General features: G+C 46.6%; 1 protein-coding gene across 7 annotated transcripts in view; it reads left to right on the top strand.

Moving 5' to 3' along the window:
* The first annotated feature begins 244 nt into the window (after positions 1–244).
* The window catches only part of CUX1 (cut like homeobox 1), a 364,975-nt gene continuing 341,239 nt past the window's right edge, over positions 245–23,980 (top strand). For 3 of the 7 annotated variants that reach the window (XM_037054844.1, XM_037054845.1, XM_037054843.1), the window contains exon 1: positions 247–511. In XM_037054844.1, the coding sequence (XP_036910739.1) occupies positions 449–511 (63 nt within the window). In that variant the 5' untranslated portion in view covers positions 247–448. Of the gene's footprint in view, positions 512–23,980 lie in introns of all 7 variants that reach the window. The other 4 variants (XM_037054842.1, XM_037054841.1, XM_037054847.1 and 1 more) reach the window with 2 other exon arrangements.

Genomic DNA, 23,980 nt, shown 5'->3' with positions numbered 1-23,980 from the left:
GAAGGGGCGGTCCTCTGCCAGAGACCGCGACCCCCGGGGGCCCAATACACAGTCCAGGTGAGCCGGGCCCCGAGCCTCCAGCCGGGACTCGGAACACCCCTCCCGCTGCCCTTCAGCGCCCCCTCGGGGCCGGGCCCGCGGACTCTGGGGCTGGGGGCGCGAGAGGGGCGGGGGTCGCGGGCGAGGTGTGGGACGCTGGGGGAGGGGGCAGCGGCCGCGCGCGCAAGGCCGGGCGGCCGCCGCCGCGCCCTTGGGCTCTGACTCCGGCTCCGGCTCGAGCTCGCCATGGCTGCGGCGGCGCCGTGAGGAGGAGTCCGCGTCCTCGGTGGCGGCGGCGGAGGCCGGCTCCAGGCCGGGTTTTGGCGCCGCCCGCCTGCTGCCTCCTGGCGGCTCCTGAACTCCAGCCCCCTCTCTATCAGCCTCTCACTCCGTCTCAATATGTCTCAAGATGGCGGCCAATGTGGGATCGATGTTTCAATATTGGAAGCGCTTTGATTTACAGCAGCTGCAGGTCAGGCTTCTCTGCGCTCGGCCTCTCGCCCGGGGGTGGGGGCTGCGGGCGGTCGCGGCCTCCCCCGGGGCCCCGGGCTGCCCGGCCGCCGGGGGGCCGCGGCGGCGGGGAGGAGGGGGGTGCCGGGGAAAGCCGGGCCGAGTCGGGGACAAGTCCCTCTCTCTCCCCGGCCCCCATTGATAACTCGCTTGATCAGAAATTGATCCTCTTTGTTCAATTCATCGATCAGCCCAAGATGGCGCCGGGAGCCGCCGCCGCCACCGCTGCCCCCGGGGTCGGCCCCCACCCCGGGCGCCCCCCCGGCCCTGCGCTGCCGCCACTGTCGCCGCCGCGGGACCGGGGAGGGGGCGGCCCCGGCNCCCGGCCGCACGCCCCGCGCCCCCAGCCCGCCGTATTCCTGGGGAAAGTTTGTGGGGAGTTGCTGTGGGGGGTGAAGCGCCTGCTTCTCCAGGAGGAGCCGCCGCCGCCACTGCCGCCGGCGCGGCGGAGCTCGGGCTGGTGGCGCTGTGGTGCCGCCGGCTCGGGGGAGGGTCAGAGCGGCCACCGGCGGCGGCGCGGCCCGGCTCCGGCCAGGCGGGCGGGTGGCCCGGCGTGCGGGCGTCATTGCTCCACCGCCCCGGCCGGCCGGGGTCCCGGCCGCTGCCACTGGCTGTCAGCGGGCGGGCCGCGCTGGCGCTCCCGCATTAGGCGTTGGGCTCCTAGCGTGGACCCCGGGGTTTGTTTACGCCCGGGCGGACGCCGGGGTCCACCGGCAGACCCCGCAGCCGCCCCGCTCTTTTGTGTGCCTATAAAAGTAGCACGGACCGACTCTTCCTAGCCAGGGAGCCGGGTAGGGGCGCTTTGGGGAAACTTGCGAGGGGTGGCGGGGGCGCCCCGCGCGCGCGGAGCCCGTGTGTCAGGGAGTCCGGGAGCGCCTGGCGGTCACCGGTGCGGGCACGGGCGGGGGTCTGCAACTTTTTCTTAGTGCAGGCCCGGCGCTGAGTCCAGGCGCGCCGTCTGCTCGTGCGGTAGTCGCCCCCTCCCTGCCGCCTGTCCCGGTGGCCCTTGCTCGGCGCCCAAAGTCTATCGAGGCCCTGGTAACTCCCCCACTGCTCTCTGGCCCTCTCCTCCCCGGCCTTGCCCTTCCAGCAGGGTCCGCGGTGCGATGCAGCGCGCAGCGGGTAGGCTCTGAAATGTCTTTTCGGGTCGGGTTCTGGAAAGCAAAGCCCCGGGGGACCCGCCGGACTGTGGTGTGCGGTGTCCTGGTCTGCGCTCCTAGTCCTGGACGCCGCGGCGGGATCATGCCGGGACTCCCCATCAGGCGCCCAAGCTGCCGCGGTACCCAGAGGGCGCGTTCTTGCCATCCACCTCCCACCCGGAGGAGCGGCGCACCCTCGGAGTCCACCCCGAACCTGCCAGCTCGGCGCTCGCGGCGCCTGGACAGCTTCGGTACTCTGCCAGGTGGATGTCGTGCGCAGCAGGAGCCAAGTTGAAGGTGAGCGGCTTGTGCGCCAGAAGCTCCGGGAGCATTGGGGGCAGTCCTCGGCTTGGAAGGGCCCGGGGAGCCTTGCGCTCCGGGGGTCCCTCAGCGTCCCTGGGGGCCGGCTACTGCTCCCAGCTCAAAGGTGTGCGTGAAGGTAAACTTGGCCGAACTTTCGTAACCTGGAGGACTGGTGATTGTGACCTACAGTACTTTTAGGAAGAAAGCAAATGAAATCCAGATGCCGGCTTGTATGAAATCAAGCGGATTGGATTAAAACATATATAAATGAAGTCTGACAACTTTAATTGTATATGCTTGTTTTCTGCCCTTGCCTACATAAGAACGATAACGCAGACTCATCGGCGTTATGAAATTTCTTCACATTTCTCGCTTAACTAGGAAGAAGACTATGTGAAATATGTATATCCGATAAGATTAAAACTTAAAGGAGTTTGAGTATTTATTGACTAAAATAGATTACTCCAAAGTGTCTATTGTGTAAATTAGATTCCTGAATGCAATGAACACAGCCAAATGGCATTTTTGATAAATTGGTCTACCCTGTTTTAGTAAAAATAGCTCCCTTTTACCATAATTTAATTCTTGTGCTTAAAGTAAAACCCGTTGTGGAGTTTTAAGAGACAAACCTTAATTTTCTTTCTTTTTACCTTTCCTTCTTTATTTTTTCGTTTTCTTTTGGTCTTCCTGGTTGTGACATTCTTTTTTAAGCATTCTGGCAAAACTGCCTGGGAAATGCATTTGGTTTCTTGAGCATTATTAGATCTTACGAACTCTTTGATACTTAGAACTCTTTGATACCCCCCCTGCCCCCCACTCTGCCGCGCAGCGGATAGCTACTTGTTCAGGATAGCATAAGGACATTTAACTGTGTAACTCTAGGATTCCATGGAAAGTTTCCCTGTCAGTTTATGTGAATGAACAATCAGATGTTGATCTTGAATTTTAAATTTAAAAAGCATCATTTTGTTTCCTGAGCACTCATTGACTTTTGATGTTAGATGTGATTTGGCCTTAGACGATTTTCTATTGCTGCTTCATTGCATGTTTGAAAAGTTTCAGTTGACTATGGACTGCCAAAATTCAAAGTATAAGGCTGAACTGGTTCTTTCTCTGGGCCCTGAAGAGGCCTTTTGAGTTGATATCTCATTTAGCGTCATCTCTATTCCCACAGACAGTAAGTGACCCAATGAGACTGCAGTTTGAGAAGAGAGAATTCATTAGTTTCAGATTCTTCTCATCTTTCCAGAACCCCTTCCATTGCTATCGGGTTGCCTGCAGAACCCAGTGTGGGTTGTGGCATTGATACCTGAGGGTGAAGAGGCTGGTCTTAACTAGACCCAGATCCATGTTTGAGACTTCAGTGGGTCTGGGCAACATAAGGCCAGATGTGTGCCTCCCACAACCCAAGAGCCAGGGCTGTGTTCTTGACCATCTGCTTGGTCTGTCCAGCTGCCCTGGGTGGCAGAGTGAGTGCCCAGGAAGAGAGTTTCTGAACACTGAGCTCTATTTCATTTCCTTTTTAGTCCCGAAGGCTTGTGGTATGGAAGTTTCGGTGCTCTGGTGTTGCGAAGACTAGTTAGACAAGTTTTTATCCTATCTTACACTTGTAAAAACCAGCCTTTTTAAAAAATAAAAACATGATTGTATAAATTTGCCTTTTAAACACACATTTGAAAAGAGGACACCTAAAACAAGCTGTTGTAACCCTGTATGTTAGTGCAGCTTTTTGGGATAGGGCCTGCCACTGACTTGCTTTCCTTTGGGGCGTTATTCCTGTACGGTGATTAGTGTTCTCGAAGGAGCTTCTCTGTAAAAGTAAACTTGAAACATTTTCCTCTTTTTCAAAGCAAGAAAGCAGTTTCAGTTTTGCTGAAAGTCCATTTATTTTGTTTTCTCCTGTTAAGGAAATGTGTATGTTACCTATCATCCCTTGACTGTTCCAGTAAGAAGTATATTATTTTGATTGAAATAGTGTATCTCATCGAGTAGCTTTTATGAAACAATGAGTAGACAAATCATGGGTTTCTACCGTGGTGGTGGTGGTGGTGCTGTCTTTGTTTTCCTGGTTCTTTTAACATTGGTGTCTTTGAGATTGGGTGATGCTGGGGGCTGTTTCAATTGATTAAAGTTTTTCTCCGAAGTGTGTAGGGGTTTTGTGTGTGTATGCAAGTCAGTGAAGATGAAGTTGTGCAACAACTCCTGACACCGTTGGGTCCAGAGAGGCCCTGTTCGCCTGCTTCCCCAATTTTACCCATCTCCTGCCAGGAATTAGTCGCATGAGAAAATTGGAAGGGGAAAGGGACAGATTGCCAGTTACCTCAGGAATTATTCTCTCCTAATCCACAGAGCTAACCTTAAAAGTGCTGTCTGGTGAACTGATTGAGCCTAAGACCTTTAATGGCTGTTGAAAAGGCCCTCCCCCTGATGTGTACAATTAGAGCTAACCCACCAGGGTTTCTGTGGGAGCTGTGCCTCACCCCCCACATCTACCTGGAGCAGTCAGCAGTCAGCAGTCAGCACTGCTCCTCAGGCTGGCTCACAGTCTGTCTTAGGAGAGAAAACAGGCTCAAAGTAGAAAAAGCCATATTATTTCAGCTGGTTTATAAAGCCCAAGACACATTTGCAGAGAACTGAAGGAAGGACAAAATTGTTAGAGGAAAACTTGCCCTATTTTTAAAAAAATATATTTTATTGATTTATCTTTAGAGAGGGAAAGGAAGAGAGAGAAGGCAAGAAACATTGATCTGTCGCCACTTGGTTGCCTCTCATAAGTACCCAGACCAGAAATTAAACTCAAAACCCAGCCTTGTGCTGTGACCGGGAATCGAACCTGTAACCTTTTGCTTTGTAGGACGATGCCCAACCAAGTGAGCCACACTGGGCAGGCACAAATTGTTGTTTTTTTGTTTTTTTTTTTTTAAGGGGAAAATAAGGTCTCTTAAATTTGACCTTTTTTAAAAAGAGAAATTTAACGTGAAAAATTCTACAGAGCTAGGCCAAATTCCCACTTGTGTTTCCATTATATGGTGCACAGGTTTGGCTTCATATAAATTTCACATATTTAAAGGACAAATGTATCTGATGGACTGTAAAACAAACACTATCTAAAATTTTTTATAAAAGTTATTCTAACATATAGGATTATACATAATTTTAGAAATTATTTTAAAACATTTAAAATTATTTAATGTATAACTTTAAAAATATAATTGCTTTCCTTGTGAAAGGTCTGATTTTTACAAGTAATTGTCAAAGATAGACATTCATATATCTGGTCCTGTTGTTTTGTCTGAAGCTCTGCATTATGGCTGCAGAGAGATAGTTTTGGTTTCAAATGAAATTCCCCTGCCTCTGATTGTTTAAACCAGGCCCGTAATCTTATTTTAACATACTTAAAATGTTCAAAAAACCCGGAAGAATTGTTTTGTATAAGTAGCAAGTGAATGTAGTTTAAACACTCAAGCAATTCTGCTATCTAATTGGAAACAGGTGGAATTCTTGGAATCCTGTGTTTAAATCTTATTATAGCAAAGTACAGAGACATTTTTCACTTAAGGCCATTTGTTTTGTTGAAGCTGTTTGAAGAGGAGCCCCATGACCTCTCATTGGGCCCACTACCATTTACCTGGACGGTTCCGGTCATGCTGGGGGCATCTTAGGAACTGGATGCCCAGACACCCGAGAGAACTGTGTGTGCAAATCATGGAGCAACAAAGAACTTTAATAGCATAAGTAGACAAGCGATTCAATGTCTTTATTATGTAACTTTTACGGCAAGAGGGTTGTGAATTCGTTTGTGATTTCTGATTTAATAAACATTTATTGTCAAGAGCATTTGAGTACATTTATTATACACTGACAATGATTTAGAATTCAGAGAGAAACTGCTTCCCTAAGTGTTCTACATTTAGAGATGTAAGCCTACATAGCACTACCCCCTAAGAAAAACTAATGGTTGGGAGGAGATTTCGATAATGGTGGGTTGCTCTGAGTTGTCTAAGTCATTTTTCCTATTCTAGTTTTCAAAGCCAGTGAATAGCCTGGGTTTTGCTTCATGTTTAAGAACGAAGTTTTGCTTGGTTATTTGGGTGTTGATTTTACTGAAGAGGACGACTAAGATTTGTACTGAGGTCTTGGTCCTGTCACACTTTTGGGTTTGCTGAGCTGTAATCAGCCCTGCTTTTCACCTGTCTTCTGAGAAAGTTAGCAGAGGAGACCAATCTCTGGCTGGGCAGGAGGTGCCCCTGCAGGAAGTTACCTGGGCTTCAGGAGGAGCCGGGGGCATAGCCCTCATTTGGGCCACACCTGAAGCAGTTTTGAAGCACACAGTTGAGGGTGAACAGCTCTTTCTGAAAGATGTGTAATTTGTTGCAAAACCCATCAAGGATCTTTCCCGTGAAAAGTAAACAGCCCTATAATAAAAATAATTCTTATTCTTGCTATAATTAAATTCTGATAGGGTGATTTAGTGCACAAAGTAAATGTCAGTTTCTTCACTTGAATCTGAAGACTCTCTTTACTGCAGGAGGCCCAGAGCAGAATTTTGTGTTTACTGTAGAGCCCTTATATCATGGGCAGCCTGGGAAGTTCCTCAAGTGTAATCCACATGGATTCTTATTCAGAGGATCCCTCTCACCCCGCCCTCACCCCCCCATCCTCAGAAATGCAAAACACCATCAGAGGGGAAAGGCATGCTGTTGGGAGTGTTCATTCCTCCTAAGAATTTGCTTAACACCTGGGAGCCACTGGAAAAATAGCCAGATAGATTTCACATGAAACTGACTGGATTCTTGAACAGACTGGCCCCACACTGTTGTAAAACACAGGAGGCCAGCACAGGCCTCTTGCTCATGACCTGTTAGAGTCAGTCAGCTGACAGTGGAAGTCCTGGTTGCTTTTCACTCTGAATTAGGAAATCAGCAGAGCAAACTCAGAAGCTTGTTTTTTCTTAGCATTACCCTGAGTATGTATCAGTGTGGGGCCTGTTTTCTTAGAAATGTTTTTCTATTTGGTTGTAAGTAAAAGCGGTTACTTTTTAAAAAGTTTTATTAGATTGGCCAAAAAGTAGTGCTTAGTTGTCTTTTACTTCATTGAAACAATTTTGTTTGATTGTACTGAGACAGCTTGCATTAATCAGCATGCGTTAAAAAAACCATATTGGTGAATTTTTGTGCAGCTATTTTAATATTGGAGATGAAGAAAATATGCAACACTTTTTGCATATTATGCTTTATTATTTCAAGAAAGGTAAAAACGCAGCTGAAACACAAAAAGATTTGTGTAGTATATGGAGAAGGTGCTGTGCCGATTGCATGTGTCAAAAGTGGTTTGTGAAGTTTCTTGGTACTACTGAGATTTTGGCCAAATAACTCTTCGCTGAGGGGCTGTCTTATGCATTGGAAGATGTTTAGCAGCACCCTTGGCTTCTACCTACTAGAAGCCAATAGCTGGAGATAAGCCGACATTCTCAACATATCCATCAATAAAGTTATTGGTGGAAAATGTCTTTTATTTTATGGAAAAAACTAAACAGACATTTTGGCCGATGCAGTATATGGTGGTGAGGTGTTTTGAGTTTGGTTAAGGGGAAAACAGATAGAAAAATTGGTTCTTAAGTGAATATTGTGACATTGGGAGACACAGAATGCCATTCTCACTGTCCTAAAATTTTATATGGGTGCTGACAGCTTTTGGCTAAATGTAAAGCATTCAGATCCTGTCCACCCAGCTGTTTAAAAAAAAAATAGCCCTCAAAAGCTTCTTCCCAGTGTCCTCCTAAATGTAAGACAGGCTTTTTTTACATTGGGTCTTTCCCCTCAATTGTTAATATTTTTTTCTAATACAGTTTTATGTGATAAATACTGAAAAGAATGTGGATTCATTATAGGAATTTTGGTTCGTTTGCTGTTTTGGACTTGTGAGGGTCTTTGGTTTATTGCCACTTTCCCTCCTGTTTTTTAGGTGAGAAATTGGTATTTAGATAAAAATAATTTGATTAAGGTTTATAAAGGCCACCAAAGGGTAATGACTCCTTGTCTCAAAGAGCCTGAAGCTGCAAACGTAAGCAAGGCCAGTGGTCTGTAGGCACAGGAAGAGCCTCTGCGGAGCCACCCTACCCTGTGCGTGCTGTGAGCTGGTGCATGCTGTGAGCCGAGTGCCTGCGGCTGTCCGTGCCTGTGGCTGTCCCCGCCTGCCCTGCCGGGCCTGTCCCTTCCTTTTCTGTGACAACTGTTTTTTTTTTTTTAAGTATTTATGGAGCTCTATTATTTTGAGATTCTTGGAAGAAATATACTATGTAAATGAAAATTAAAAATAAAATTGTTGCTGGAGGGAATTGTACATTTAATTTTTGATTAGGTTTGGAAAGGACTTTTTTCTTACCCTGAAAATAGGAACATTCTGTTGCTCCTATCACTATTTTTGCTTCATTCTGAAAGGTGTGGCAGATTATGGTGAGACTGTCCTTTATTTTCTGTTTTTCACCGTGGTACTTGACCTAGAACTTGAACCCATACAGATCAGTATACAGTGAATTATTTCTGTTTCACATTGTTCTGCTCTGCTCTCACTGAACATGTAGATAGCAGTTGCCCATAAGACATAAACCCTTTAAAGGGAAAAGATTTTGAGTCACCACATAAATTACAACAAAAATTCTAAGTAGGCCTGCAAATCAAGTTCCATCTTCCTCCCCTGTTCACACAGCAGAAATGTAAGTAGTACAGTTTTGAAACAGAAAACTGAGTACAGGAGCATCTGTGTGAACCAGTATAGACACATGAATTTCCTGGAGTTGCATCGTTTTAGCTATCCCTTGATTCCTTGCTTATGTAATGCTGTGTGTTGTCACATCATTCAGCCAAGTAGGAGACAAGGTCAGGTTTGGGGGTGTGAGTGGGACCCAGGAGCCAGACAGGAAGCTCAGGCTATTGCAAGGCACCTGTCCAGACGCCTTGGTCTCCCAAAGGCCTCAGCCACAGGCAAGTGCAGAGGACCAGGGAGGTGGCCAGGGCCTGGTGAGTGTTTGCCTTGCAGAGCAGTGGTACACAATCGGGATATCCCCATCTGGAGCCAGCCGTCTGGGAGGGAATGCTGTCATCCTCCTCTACCCCACCCACTCCTCAGCCTGGCACTCCAACTTGTCAGCACTGACGTGGGATTGGAAGAAGGATATTGCCAGTTATGGTTGAATGTCATTGCCAGGGGAGTGTGAAGTGGCTTGCTATTGTTGTACACTGCTCTGTGTTGGTATATAATTATGCTGTCATTTTTAAATGAACTGATACTTTAATAAATCTTTTGTATGTGTTTATGCAGTTAGTTTTGGGAGTTGCTTATTATATCTGAGAGCCAAATCTTTCTAACACACAAGAGCTGAGTGTGTAGCTTTACTTGTTTCAAAACTGTCCCTTCGATAGAGGTTGCAATCCATTATAGATGTGGCTGCCAGATTAATCTCCCCAAACCGTTGATTTCATTGTGTCATTCCTCTCCTTAAACACCCACAGAGGCTCAGTTTAGCACATGGAGACCACATTCTTCAGGCCAGCAGACAGAGTTTCTGATGGTTGTCTTTACCTTACCTAAAGCTTGTCTCCCTTAAGGATCCAGGATTCGTCATCTTCCCTGTGTACATCTGAGTATCAGGCCTTACCGCACACACTCCTCCTTTCCTTCACTTTAAAAGCAGGGCTGCTGGAGAGCCCCCATGTGCCAGATACCACGGTGCAGGACAGGATAGCAGCCTTCTGTGGGAGAGGTGGACGGGACAGCTGGGGTTTGGCTGTGACACGGCTGTGTGCCTGAGGTGTTGGAGGGCTGCAGAGGAAGGAGGTAAAAATAGGGGTTGGGAGTGAGGGGTTGGGGTGGTGAGCAAGAAAGTGCCCAGAGGGGAGGGAAAGCTTGAGCTGATTTCTGTACACCTGGGGGCGCATGGGAGAGAGGGCCTTCTAGCAGCACAGTTGGGGGGTGTGGCTGGTGGTTTCTGAGACCTCCTTTCTGAGCTCTGGCTTCCCTCTTGGCTCTGTCTGACCTCTTACACCCACCATCCCTTCCAGCTGCCCCTACCACTCCTGCTCCTTCTCGCTGCCTTCCGTTGTTATGCACCTGCTGTTTCACCCTGCCCTCGACACCCAGAAAGTCCTGCTGCGTGAGAACTGTGGGCCGCATTTAAGGGGGATAGTCCCACGCGTTCTGATTTAGGACTCATTCAGCTGGTTTAAAGAATGCAAATGGGATTCTTTGTAGGATTGTCAGAGGTGGGTACATTATATTAAAATGGCTGTGTTTTGACAGCTACCGATAGGTACACATTCATAGAACATGGATTTCTTTTTGATTTCCCTTTATTAAATTCTGCCTTTGCAAGGTGACGTATACATTAGTTAAAATATACACAATTGTAGTTGTGGCTCATAAAACAAAAAATTCACATTTTTAAAACTAGAATTGGGCAGGACAATTCTTTGACAGATTTTTCCTGTTCACAGCCTACATGGGAGGAAATGTCCTCACACTGACTGGGGGAAAACATATATTGGAAGGATCAGAACCCACCTGATACAAGAAGAGAGTGAGTGGGAAGAAACACAAACGTCTGGATGTCAGCACTGGAGAAATGTCTTGTGTGTGCTCAGCGCCCAGAACTGCCTGTGGGTCTGGGCAGAGGCTTTGGGCCAGCCCCATTTCACAGCAGTGGCCTTCATAGCCTGTGTGCTTTCTCTGCTTCTTCATTTACAAAGAAAGTACCTAGGATATTTTTGTAAGAGGTGACGTCACTGTCTGACTACATGATCATTTGCATGGATTTGGGGAAGTGAGGGCTGCTGGGACTTCACTGAGAGAGGAGGGCTGAGAGGAGCCACAGACATGAGGTCCAGTGTGGGTGGGGGTGGAGCCTGGCACCCACAGGGACAGGAAGGAAGAAGAGGAGCCACCCCAGGTCAGGGGAGAGGGTGCGCCCCTTGTGGGATGTGTGGGGTTTGGGGTCTGCTGGGCATTCAGGGGCTGAGTCCTGGGGAAAGGAGAGGTGCACCTCAACAGGGAGGTTGGTGTTGAAGTCTGGAAGATGAGCCGAAACCTGAGGCATGAAGCCTGTGGTGGATTTATCTGTGTTTTGGCTGGTGCTTGAGAGTTTGGAATTATTTGAGGTGGAGGGAGCTGGAGGACTAATCTTAACTAGGGCCCCCCCCCCCCCCACGTCTAACTTGCCCAGTCCCAGAGCGAGGACTGCACGCCATTTTAGTAAAAGGAGGAGAAGAAGGAAAGCCTTGTTGGGAGTGTGGGACACTCTACACGCTGTAGCTGGTTTTATGTTTGCTGGTGGCAAGGCAGATACTTTTCAAAACGGGTTTTCGTATATACACTAACAGCTACCGTGTCCTGAGTACTGACAGCGGGCGGTGTTGGTTTAGGGGTTCAGGCCCTTGATTTCTTTCCTGTCATTCCCACAATGGCCTCGGGAAGGAGACAGTACAGCTGGTAGGTGGGAAGCCAGCGAGTAGGTGGGTGCCTGGGTCTCCTGTGCTCCAGTCCCTGCTTTTTGTGCCCTCCCTGCTGTTCCTGAGACCAGCTCTCAGTTGAAGTGGTGGGGTCCTTGTGACAAGGCTGTGGGGGCTTCAGAGGGGGTCCCATGTCTGTGGGCCACCCAAGATGAGCTTGGTGATAAGTGAGTCTTAACGTGAGCCACTGAAGGTGGGAATAAAGCCTGTTGTGAAGTGGATGTGATGGGCCCTGGGTTGACTGGTGGATGGGGAGCTTCTGGTTGAGGCCTTGCTGGAGCTAAACCTCCGTCGCCCTGAGGCTTCAGCATCAGCTCATAGACTCCAAAGAGAAGGATTATCTGACAGATTATTTTCCCCCAGGCCATGAATATGCTGTCAGCAAACTTTATCTGATAATTGAGGTGCAGTTTTGGTGTCAGGCTGAAGGCAGCCCTCCTTATTGTGTCCCTTGCTACCCTCTGGGCCCCATACAGCAGATTTGTTCGAAGTTTTAGGGAAATGGTAGGCAGCAGAGAGGCCCGATTGGGGCACCTGGGCTGGAGGCAGGGAGGAGGCAGGCCGGCAGAGGAAGAGCCCAGCACTGTCTGCTGACACTGTGCTGTGAGCACCAAGCTGGGGGAGCATGAGCCTCAGCAGGACTTTTTTCTGAGACACCTGGCTTGATGCTGGTGCTGGGGAGCAGTTTGCTGTTAGATGCTACTTGTATTTAGCCCTGATGGCCAAGGCAAAGTCTCCGCTCTCTCAGCACCCGGGAGGCTAATTGAATTAGTCACTGCAGAGATACCGGATTCAAACCCGTGCATATCACTCGGAAGCACCGACTACACCCGGTTTTGTTCTCCACCACACCTGAAGGTGGAATTTGGTGAGTTCAGTAGGAGACTGGTTTTGTGAGGGGTCTGTAGGTGCGCATCTCTCCAGAGAGAAGACGCCTACCTGGTCACGTGACACTTCTTAGATCTTAGCTTATGTTCCTCAAGGAATTCGCATGGAAAAATGGAAGTTTTAAGATTTAGATGATATTTTTATATGCTTGATTTTTTGTGATGATGTAGCTTGTTTTGTAATAAAGTTAGAAAATATGTAAAAATGTGTGCAGGTCTTGGAAATAATGTACATTTCAATGAAGTTGTTTGTTGTTTTTGGAGCATCCCATTTTTTAAAAGACTGTTGGGGCAATTCATTCATTCATTCATTCATTCATTCATTCATTATGTCTCCATGGTGCCTTGATCACTGCTTCAGCTCCTGTTTAAGTCTCTAGGGTACCGAAGGGAGTAAGTCTCTGGGACACACAGAGTATCCCAGGCATCATTTTGTAGGGGCCGGGGCGTCTGCACGGGGAGGGCAGGGGAGGGAACTGGAAAAATGGACCTGGGCCATCTTGCTCCGTCGACTTATGTCATCTTCTTCGGTCCAGGCGCACTTCTGGCACAGTATCCTGGTGTCTGAGCAGCAGGCACTCCCTGCCCTCAAGGAACTTTAATTCTAGTAGGAGAGACAGAAAGTAAATACAGAAATGAGTTGTGTAAAGAGCCAGTGCTCAGGGCCTGGGAACACACAGAACAGGACCTGTGTGCAAAGCCCTGTGCAGTCATTTCTGGTTCTGAAGGCCCTGAGAAATAACTGCTTTTTAAATCGAAGAGAGACAACTTTGTCCTCAGAGTTGTCTTTAGGAAAGTCCTTCTGGAATCCCAATAACAAAAGCTGATCGGAACGTGGAGGGAAGGATGGTAAGGAATGGATTCAGAGGGTGGGGCAGTTGTAGTTCCTTTAGTAAGAGATGGAGAGGGACTGGGCCAGGAGAGAAGGCGTCAGACTGAGTGCCTGGGTTGAGGGCGAGGGAGGTGCCCTGGCCCTGGTGATTCTGGGCGGGCCTCTGAGGTCAAAGTGGCTGTGGCGGAGATGGGGTTGGGAGAGTGGCATTGGCTGCCTTTGGGGGGGAGGTGACGGTGGAGGAAACCGGGTCTGGGGAAAGCCTCTGTGAAAGGGGCAGGGAGCAGTGCACCGCATGGGTGGCCTTCTGGGCCCAGTTGACACTGTGCATCCAGCAGAGCAGTGTCACTTGGGGCTGGCCCTTCCAGAGGCGGCCTGTGCATGCGGCTGCCTGGCTGGGCCCCACAGGTTTATTAAAAGCAGGTGGGGCGACTGCCCTGTACTTGATAGTCACCCCACCTGGGTGAGTGACTCAGATATGCATGGAGCCAGCCTGGGGTTTCCCTCTTCCTCCCTATTTGCTTTTTGTTGGTAATCCTTTGTTAATTCCCCAGTCTCATGATGTAATTTTAATGGACTTAAACTTGAACACTTAAAAATTATGTAATTAATTACATTGGGCTTCAATTACAACTAATTATAGTGTGGTACCTGGTGGCAAGTCAGGTGTTCACTGGAGTGGGGGGAGGGTGCTCAGGACCGCCATTTTCTGTCCAGCATCTTTGTGACTGCACCCTGGGGTCAGGCCAGCGGCCTTTGGGGCTGCCCAGGAGGCACCTCCCTGTCCTGCCTCACCAGGAGCAGCTCTTGAACCTGCTAAGGTGTGAGACGAGTGGGAAGTGCAAGGAGGGCGGGAGGGGAGGGTGATAGTGTGTGTGCTTTCTTCAGGAAAGGTGGTGGTAGGACATGCAGAGGCCCGAATGTGTTTGCAGGTTGGAGAGAAGGTCCAATACTAGGAAAGTGAATTTGGGGTGGCTGGAGGGCACAGTGCGTGTGCCTCTATTTTCTCTGGTACGTGGGAGGGAGGTTGCCTTCAAGTGAAAAGGGAGGCTTCAGGAGTGGAAAACACTTTATTGGAGGAAGGAAAAGGTGCAAAAACCACCTTGGGGTAAAAGAAGAAGGTGGGAGCCAGCTTTAAAAAATGTTACTGTACGGTTCTAACTCTAGAAGGTCAGGGCACAGGGCTTCTGGGACTAGTGAATGGAGCCTCAGATGCCAAGATAGCTTTGTTTCTAGACTTCCTCTTTGCAAGTGGTGGTGGGTTTATATTGTCTTAGGAGGAGGGGTCTTGCTAAGAAATCTTCACCTCAGTTGACCATTACCCCTGAAGCCGGGCACTCCCGTCTCCCCCTGGTATGGGGGCCAGCAGCCCATCTCGGAACGGGGTTGCTCAGCTCTCAGTAGGCTGCAGTGCCCAGGGCCTCCTGTCCTGCCCTGCCCCTGGGCAGCCACCAGCTTGTCCTTCCTTGAATAAAGAAGATAGACACACCTGTCATCTCGCTGTTCAGGGAAGCTTCTGGAATGGACTTTAAACAGTGGTGCCCACGTGTGGTATTCGGTGGCCATTGTCCCGCTTTCTGCAAGATACATTGATTTATTTTTCCATTTACTTATGCAGTCATTGGTTGCTTCTTGTATGTGCCCTGACCAGGGATTGAACCCACAACCTTGGTGTACCGGGACGGCGCTCTATGAGTTTTCCTCAGTGTTTCCCTGTTGAATGTGCAAAGCAGACCACCCTGGCAGAGGAGCCTCCAGCTTCTGAAGCACGAGCTGAGGCTGGTGTTTGGGTCGGGGCCATGAGGAGGCCCTGGAGTCTTCACTGGTGTTCTGTTTTTCGAGGGAGAGTGGAACTTGAAAACATCTGAGTATACGACTACTTTAAACTTGGGGGTGCGATGGTGCAGAGCACTCTGGAGAAATTTTTTTCTGTTGAATGTGCTCCTCGTTGACTTGGTGCAAAGTGCTGCTCTGATGTAATGCTTGATACCTCTGTTTTGTTACTTTTTATTTTTTAAGATAAAATTTATATAAAATTCATGATTTTAACCTTTTTAAAGTGTACAACCAATTTAAAGTTCATTGGTTGTCAGTGCGTTCAGTGTTGCGCGCCCGTCACCACAGCCCGTCCAGAGCATTCCCAGCACCTCGACAGGAAAGACCCCCGCACAGTAGCAGTCACTCCCCTCTCCCCTTCCTGTCTCCGGGTTTGCCTGTTCTGGACACTTCACGTGAGAATGGAACCGCACAGCGTGTGGCTTCTTTCACTCAGTGCAGTATCTTCCGGGTCCCTCCACGTCGCAGCATGTGCCGGTGCTCCGTTCCTTTTTGTGGCTGAATACTGTCCCTGGAGTGGCTATCCAGCATTTAGTTTATTGTTGCATGGGCATTTGGGTTTGATGGGCACTTACATTGGTTTCTGGGGGAGCTATTATGAATGATGATGCTGTGAATATCAGTGTACATGTTTTTGTGTGCAAGTATGTGTTCAGTTTTCTTCAGGATGTACTTAGGAGTAGAATTGCTAGGTTATATTTTTTGAATCTGTTACTTTCTCTGACCTCTTAAGTGTTAACTCCTGTATTTTCCTCCAGGGTGCTCATTTTAACGACAGTGGTTGTCCCTCCTGTCTACTGCGTGCGCTCCCCACACACAGGGCAGCCCTACTTTGGAGTCACTGTTACTTAGGGTTGGATTTGGAGAAGCCCTGGGAGAGCAGACACTGTTGGTTGGTCTCTCCCCTCCCTGCCTCCTTCCTTCCTTGCTAACCACTAAGGGGCCTCTCCCCTGCTGGGGACAAAACTTGAAGTTTGTCTAAACTAATTCTGGTGTTCCGGTATTGCCCTTCCCCCCTTCCCACCAGGTGTGGTGGGCACTTCTTTTTGTTTTGGCTGGAGGGACAGGGAATGTCTGGTAGAGTTGCTTATGAGAAGAAGGTGCTGCTTCTCTGACAAAAGTTGATGAGCCAGGACAAACTGCCGTTCTCTGCCTGCGCACACTCCTGTGTGGGGGGAGGCTTTCCACGACGGCCACCTCCGTCTTCACCCCTGTGGGGCAGTTCCGAGGCGAAGTGCACCCGTGGGGGATGCGGAGTGAAAGATGCAAGGGGCCTGGTCCTCAGCCCTGCAGTTGCCTGCCTCCAGCCTTCTGTCCTGGCAACCAAGACTATTCTCGTTAAAATCCAGATCATCCAGCATTTCTCTTGACTGCGTGTGGGTTACAAGTAATGTTTTTGAGATGCACCGGGCCTGGGTGAATGTGCACTTGGGGGTGTGAGGAGGACATGTACGCTCCAAGCTCTCTTTCCTCCCAGCGAGCAGGATTCCATTTGCCAAGCCAGATGTCTCTTAATACTTTAGATCTAGCCAATAAAGCATTAAGCAATTAGAATTGTTAATATTTAGTTAAGTATAATGAGAAGCTGGTGTAAGTTGTGAATGAAATTGACAGGTTCCGTAAGTTACAGCAAAGCACCAAATCTTACTGGGCCGCGTGTGCCTGCTTGTGCACCTGCCACTTAGATAGGTGGATCAGCTCACCTCCTCAGTGGGACAGAAATGAGGGGCCGTTATCAGCTTAGTTCACTGTAATTTTGAAAGTTCAGCAACATCTTGCCAGTTGTTTTTTATCATGTTAAAGATTGAAATCTGTAAGTCACATTGTAAGAGTTTTAATTTTAGCACTCTTCATTTCTACCTCATGGTCAGGAAAAGCAGAATCTCTACTTTCTGCTTGCCCACAGGGTGGATTGTGTGCTGTGTGTGTCTGAGCACTCATGTCTCACCCTACATGTGTTGTATTAAGCAGTCGCTCACTCCTCAATTCACCGCACATCATTATTCATCTTATTAAATTTTTCTCCTTTATGCTCATTCCTGTTTCTAGTCCCCTTCTCTCCTCATTCTAATGTGCTTAGTGTGCCTTTATATGGATGTATTCTTGTAAAGTATGTGGCCTCTTTTGTAGTACTTTTAATTCATAAGTATGGCATTGTGCTATAAATCTTTCTTTCCTTCCTTTTCACTCATCACTGTTTTTGAGATCTGTTCATATTACTCCCTATAAATTTTGTTCATCTTTCATGATAGCTGCATTGGATTCCATCTTAAGAATTCACTTATCTTAGTCAGCTCGGGCAGCTGTAACAACTACCACAGACCTGGTGGCTTAAACACAGGCCTTTATTGCTTATAGTTCTGGAGGCTGCCAAGTCCAAGATCAAGCTGCCTGCTGACTCTGTTCATGGTGAGAACCTTGTTCTGAACTTGTAGTAGACAGCTGTCTTCTTACTGTACCCTCACATCCCCTGCCATGATGGAGGGTGTTGAGAGGGAGCGTGGGAGCTCCCTGTCATCTCGTCTTCTAAGAGCACTCATCCCATCATGGGGGCTTTGCCCTCATGACTCGGGACCCCATCTAAACTAAACACCTCCCAGAGGCCCCACCTCCAGATGCCATCATGTTGGGGGTTAGGGCTTCAGCACTTGAGTTTGCGAGGACACGATTTAGCTCATAGCACCACCTTAGTTCACGTATCCATTTCCCTGTGGATGGTCCCCCTTGGAGGCCTCTAACATCCTAGACACCGGTGTGCCTCCACATCCTCACATCTCTTGACTGATTGATGTTCAGGACTGGATTGTTGAGTCCAGGGTGAAATTGTTCTCTTTTTTTTTTTCCCTTCAGATTTTATTTATTTATTTTTTAAATATATTTATTTATTTATTTATTTTTAGAGAGATGGGAAGGAAAGGAGAAAGAGTGGGAGAGAAACATTAATGTGTGGTTGCCTGTCATGTGTAGGGGACCTGGCCTGCAACTCAAGAATGTGCCCTGACTGGGAATCGAACCAGCAACCCTTTGTTTCACAGGTCCATGCTCAATCCACTGAGCTACACCAGCCAGGGCCATTTATTTACTTTTAGAGAGAGGGGAAGGGAGTGAGAAACACATCGATGTGTGAGAGACACATCAGTGGGTTGCCTCTTGCATACCCCCAACTGGGGGACCTGGCTCACAACCCAGGCATGTGCCCTGTCCGGGAATCCAACTGGTGACCTTTCTGTTTGCAGGCTGGCACTCAGTCCACTGAGCCACACCAGCCAGGGCTGAAATTGTTCTTAATTCACTGACTGAAGACTGCCAAATGGCTTCCCGAAGTGGTGTGCTGCTTCACTGTCCCCACAATCTCATCAATGCTTCCCGAACTGTTGCATTCTTCCTGATGGTTTTAAAGGGGTGTTTCAATGAGGTATGATTTTTCTCTGGTCACTGGTAAGGTTTACACTGGTTATAAATCTCATTTTTATACTTGCTAGATTTTCAGATTTCACCTTTTATAAAGGGTTTGGTCATATATTTTGTCCTTTTAAAAAATGGTTTACCATCTTTTTATTGATTTCTAAGAGTGCCTTGTATGTTTTACAAGCTAATCTTCTGTTAGCTTTTACTGTTGCAAATATCTTTCCCGGTCCCTCTGTTGTTTGTTTATTGTCTTCAGTGTCCTTTAATAAATAGAAAAACTTAATTTTTTAAGATTTTTAAAAAAAACTATTTATTTTTTAGGCAGAGGGGAAGGGAGGGAGAAAGAAAGGGAGAGAAACATCAGCATGTGGTTGCCTCTTGCACACCCCCAACTAGGGACCTGGCCCACAACCCAGGCATGTGTCCTGATTGGGAATCAAGCCGGCAACCCTTTGGTTCTCAGGCCAGCACTCAATCCACTGAGCTACACCAGTCAGGGCAGAAAAACTTAATTTTGATGAAGTAAAATCTGTCAATTTTCATACTCGTGTCTTGTGTCATTTCAGTCTTGTTCAAGAAACTCTTTCCCCAGTCAAGATCACGAAGATATTTATATTTTGATAGTCTTAGAGATTTGTCTTCCACTTTTAGGTTGAGTTGGTTTTTTGTAAAGAGTGAGAGCAGTGAGTTTTTCCAACACCACCTGCTGGTTTGGGAAGCTCCCTTTGTGGTGCCCCAAGTCCCCGTATGTATACGTGGGTGTGTGTCTGAGGTTGTTCTTTGTTCCACTACGCTATTTGTTTCTTCTGGACAAGTACCACACACCGTTTTAATATCTGTGGCTTTATGCCGATTCTTTGTTCCTGATTGAGTGAATTTATCTTCTTTGCTATTCTTTTTTTTTCCCTTATTGTGGTTCGGTTATGGTTGTCGTCATTTTCTCCCATTACTCTCCCCTGCCCTACCCACCCCCCACTTCCCACATTCAGTCCTTCCCTTGTGCGCCCCCCCCTTGTCTTTATCCATAGGTCCCTTATGTATACATGTTCCTTGACTTGACCCTTCCCCTCCCCCCCTCGCTAATCCCCTTCCCCAGTCTGTGGTCACTGTCAGTTTTTAAAAATACCTTGCCCTGACCAGCATGGCTCAGTTGGTTAAGCATCATCCTGCAAAGCCAAAGGTCACTGGTTTGATACCTGGTCAGGGCACGTGCCTCTGTTTGCTGCCTGGTCCCCAATTGGGGTGAGTGCAAGAGGCAACAGGTCAATGTTTCTCTCACACGTCAGTGTTTCTCTCCCTCTCTTTCTCCCTTCCTTTCTTGTCTCTAAAAATAACTAAAATCTTAAAAAAAAATGTTAGCTACTCAAGGTCCATTATTCATTCATGCACATTTCTGTCCATTTCCCCATAAGTACTATACTGCTGGAATTTTTTTTACTGTATTTGGATTAAATACACAGATTAATTTGGGGGGAAATTAATAAATTTAAGTTGTTCTATCCTTGAACAAGGACATTTCTCTATTTAGGTCTTGTTTCTCTCCATAAAGGTTCTGTGTATTCTTTATTCTTTATTAGTCTAATCTTTATTAGATTAATTCCTAGTTCTTTACAATTTTTGTAGCATTGTGGATAGTGTCTTATTGCTTAAATTTTTTTTCTTAATTGATTATTGTAGTACAGGGGAAAGCTACTGGTTTTACTCACTGATTTTGAAACGGGCGAGCTTGCGGAATCTCACATTAGTTTTACTGGCTAACTTGATTCAGCTGTACTTCTCAGGAGACAATACTATGCAAAAAAAGTGACACTCTTTTTGGTCCTTTCCCTTCCAGTCCTTGTACTGGAGTGACTTGTTTTGTCCTCCAGGACCTGAAGGGCAAAGTGGTGACGACCTGTCTTTTCTTTCCTGGTGTTAAAGGTAATGGGTCAGAAGATTTTTGGTAGAAGCTTTAGCCGGGTTAAAGAACTGTCTTAACTCCTTTTCCTCTAATTTTCTGAGAGTTTTTGCTATAAACAAGCATTAGCTCTTAGCAAATAGTTTTTCTTAAATTCTATTCATGTCCATGCAGTTTTATCCCTCAGTTCATGAACGTGTTAAATACATTGATTGACGCTCTGATGTTGAATCACCCTTACCTTTTGGGATAAACTCTTCATTGTCCTATATTTTAAAATATCGATGGATTTGATACAGTTTTGACATTTGTGATATTACGTGAAGTTGGCCAATAGTTTTCTTATCCAGTTAATTGAGGTATACTCGTCTCATAAAATGGATTAAAATTGTTCTGCAGTCATGTGTATAAGACGAGGATTGTCTGCATCTTCAGTTTGGTGGGGCTCACCTGTGAAGCCCTCCCGTCTGACAGCGGCCTGGGAGGTGTTTACCGTTGCCCTTTTCCTTGTTATTGGTTGAGCCGAGTTTTCTATTCTTAGGCCAGTTTTGGCATTTTATAGTTTTCTACAAATATACCCATTTCATCTAGGTTTTAAAAGTCGTGTGCCTGTTCATATTTTCATTATGTTTATAAATCTCTTTTTAGCTCCAGTTATATCTCATTTTCTTTCTACATTCTGTATTTTTTAATTCATCTGACACTTTTACTACTTTTCTGTCTGGTAGAGTTTTGTTTATCTTATTAATTCTAAAAAACAGCTTTTACTTTTTAAAGTCTCTTTGCTTTGTTTTTCTTTATTTTTATTTTTTGGTTTATGTGTCTGAATCCCCACCTTTATTTCACAGTCTCTCTGAGACCACTCTCTTTTCGTAACTTACTTGGCATGCTCAGCTTTTTTTAAAAAAATATTTTATTTATTTATCTTTAGAGGGGAAGGGAAGGAGAGAGGGACAGAAATATCAATGTATGGTTGCCTCTGGTGTGTCCCTTGCCGGGAACTGGCCTGCAACCCAGGCATGTGCCCTGACTGGGAATCGAACCGCAATACCCTGGTTCGCAGGCCCGCGCTCAATCCACTGAGCTATACCAGCCAGGGCGGCATGCTCAGCTTTTAAATCTCATTTCTTTCTCACTTTCTAATAAATATATTCTAAGTATTATTTTAGTTGTGCTCCATAAATTTTGACATATAGTGCTTTCATTTTTATTCATTCTATAATTCTGTATTAGTTTTGTAATTTCCCTTATAATTTTTTCTTTAACCGAAGGGTTATTTAATAGCATAGATATATGAGATATCTCAAATATATATATTTTAGATTTTTGACATTTAAAAAAGTGACTTTTGTTATTGATATTTATTTTTATTATAGATGGTCAGAGAACATAGTTATCATGCTGCCAGTTCTTTGGAATATATGAGACTTTTTGGTGCATTGCACATAGTGGATTTTTGTAAATGTTCTCAAAAAGAATGTGCTGTTTGGGCATAAATTTTTCTCCATATGTATTATTTTGAGCCTGTTCATGTTACATAATTCTTCTGTGTCTTTGCTTGCCTTCTTCCCATAGTTTTGGCAGTCATTACATGGTGTTTAGGCTGTATTGTTAGATGCATATATGATCATCTTTTATATCTTCCTCATTATTGTTCCATTTTTGTGTGTATTATATATAGACTCTTCCTTCATCATTTATGCTGTTTTTCCACCTTAAATTTTGTTTGTTTCAATGGTAAAATTAATCTCTTTGTTTTGGCTTCTGTTAGCCTGATGCTTTTTTCTTTCGTTATTTCTAATTTATCTGTGCCCTTTTTCATGTGCATGTTGAACTAGAGTCCTAGTTTACGTACACGATGCAGGGTCTTGTTTTTTAAACCAGATTGAGAGTCTGATTGGCGCATTTAACTGGTACGCACGTATGGTGGTGGCGTGATTATGTTAGGACTTCCACAGTTTTGTTATTACCATTACTTTGTGGGGGGTACCTTTTTGTGTGAGGTTTTATTGGGTTGAATTTTTCTCTGGTGGATTTTAAAATTCTGCAATCTATTTTATTCTTCTGGAATTCAGAATCTGGATTATTCCTGGAATTATTAAGACCCAGGATACGTTTATTTTTTCCTGTCAGTTTCTAAAGTTTGTCAATATCTCTGTTCTATTTCCTGTTTCCAACAACCTCTCTCCTCTCCTGGTTTTTACTGTGTTCATTTTAAGTTCCTGTTCAGTGGAGTTTGTTCAGTCTGCTTTGTCCGTGCAGGTTTTGGGGCAAGTTGGTCATTTATTCTATTATTTACTCTCTTTCTGGCTGTTTCTGCCTGTGGCCTGTGTGGCCTCCTAGGCCCGAGGCCCCTGCTGGGAGAGTGAAGGCAATAGCATTACCAGCTTGGTGCAGAGGGGCGGTCCTAGGCTTGGGTGTGGTGTGAGGGGTGCAGGAGGCCCCTCAGGGAACCTCCTGGTGCCTTGCTCCAGTCACACCTATTTTCCCAGGGCTACCTCTTTCTGATGGTATTGTCCGATGGTACAACTCTCATTGCCTTTCGGGACCCCCTGGGGTGACGGGAGTCACCCTGAGATTCTGATTCTGGAGTCGAGTATGGTATAGGCTGGCCATGACCTCATAATTGGTGAGCTGAGAGATGGTACTTAGGGGTTCATTATGTTGTTTGTGTATATCTGAGGTACTGTATCTAGCTAAAATTTTGGTTACCTCCTGGCTAAGACCCACTGGCCCTAGTCAGTGGTGTGCGGATAGAGGTGGGGGGCGGGTAATAGAGGAGGCTTTCTTAGGCCTGAAGCAGGCTGCCAGAACATTTAAAGTGATGTACATGGCATGTATTATGTTTGTGTTAAACAGCGGCGTTCTAATCTAGACCATTGCAGCTCAGAGTGGTCCATGACCAGCAGCAAGGACAGAACCTGGGAGCTTGTTAGAAATGCGTAATCTTAGGTTCCACCCCAGATGACTGAGACTGCATTTTTATGAGATTCCCCCAGGTGATTCATATGCACATTAAAGTTAGAGAATCACTGGTCTAAATCCTTTTAAAAGGGATGGTTGGTTTTATTTAATTCATATATTAAAAGAATGACTCCTCCCTCATCTTCCAAGTTGAGCTTTCCAGAAGGTGGTTAACAACCAGTGGGCTGAGCTGCTGGGGAGGGAACGGCACCCTCCCTTCCGTCTGTGTAGTTGTGGGAGGGAGGTGCCTGTGCCCTCTGAGGCCAAGCCTGTTTTAAACCTAGCTCTTTTTCACACACAGTTCTAATCGTATGGGTTATCTGCTTTTCAGTGTTCTAACATATTAAAACAGCAAATTGGAAGACAATAAGGGGAGTTCTAGAGGCAGGACTAGCTGTCAGCGCCAGAGCAAGAGAGCAGAAGGACTCAAGAGTTGCAGGCTGGGGCTGTCTGTGCATGTAGGTTGTAGGGGTTCACTGTGGATTTCAGCATTGACATTCATTCTGATTAGCCTGAGCCACCAAGAAATGACTAAATTTTAAGCCTCCTGCAGCTACCCCGTGGAGAGGGTAGTATTTTCACCAATGCCTGGAGCAAACATTGGGGCCAAGTCTGGAGACTTGTTTGGAAAATGAACGTTGGGGGCCTTTCCTTTGCTCCTT

This window comes from Sturnira hondurensis, unplaced genomic scaffold (genome assembly GCF_014824575.4).
Source record: "Sturnira hondurensis isolate 20B ecotype Veracruz unplaced genomic scaffold, ASM1482457v3 Scaffold0008380, whole genome shotgun sequence".
Classification (NCBI taxonomy): Eukaryota; Metazoa; Chordata; class Mammalia; order Chiroptera; family Phyllostomidae; genus Sturnira; species Sturnira hondurensis.
Note: the sequence above shows the minus strand (reverse complement) of the source record. Positions and strands in the feature narration are given on the sequence as shown.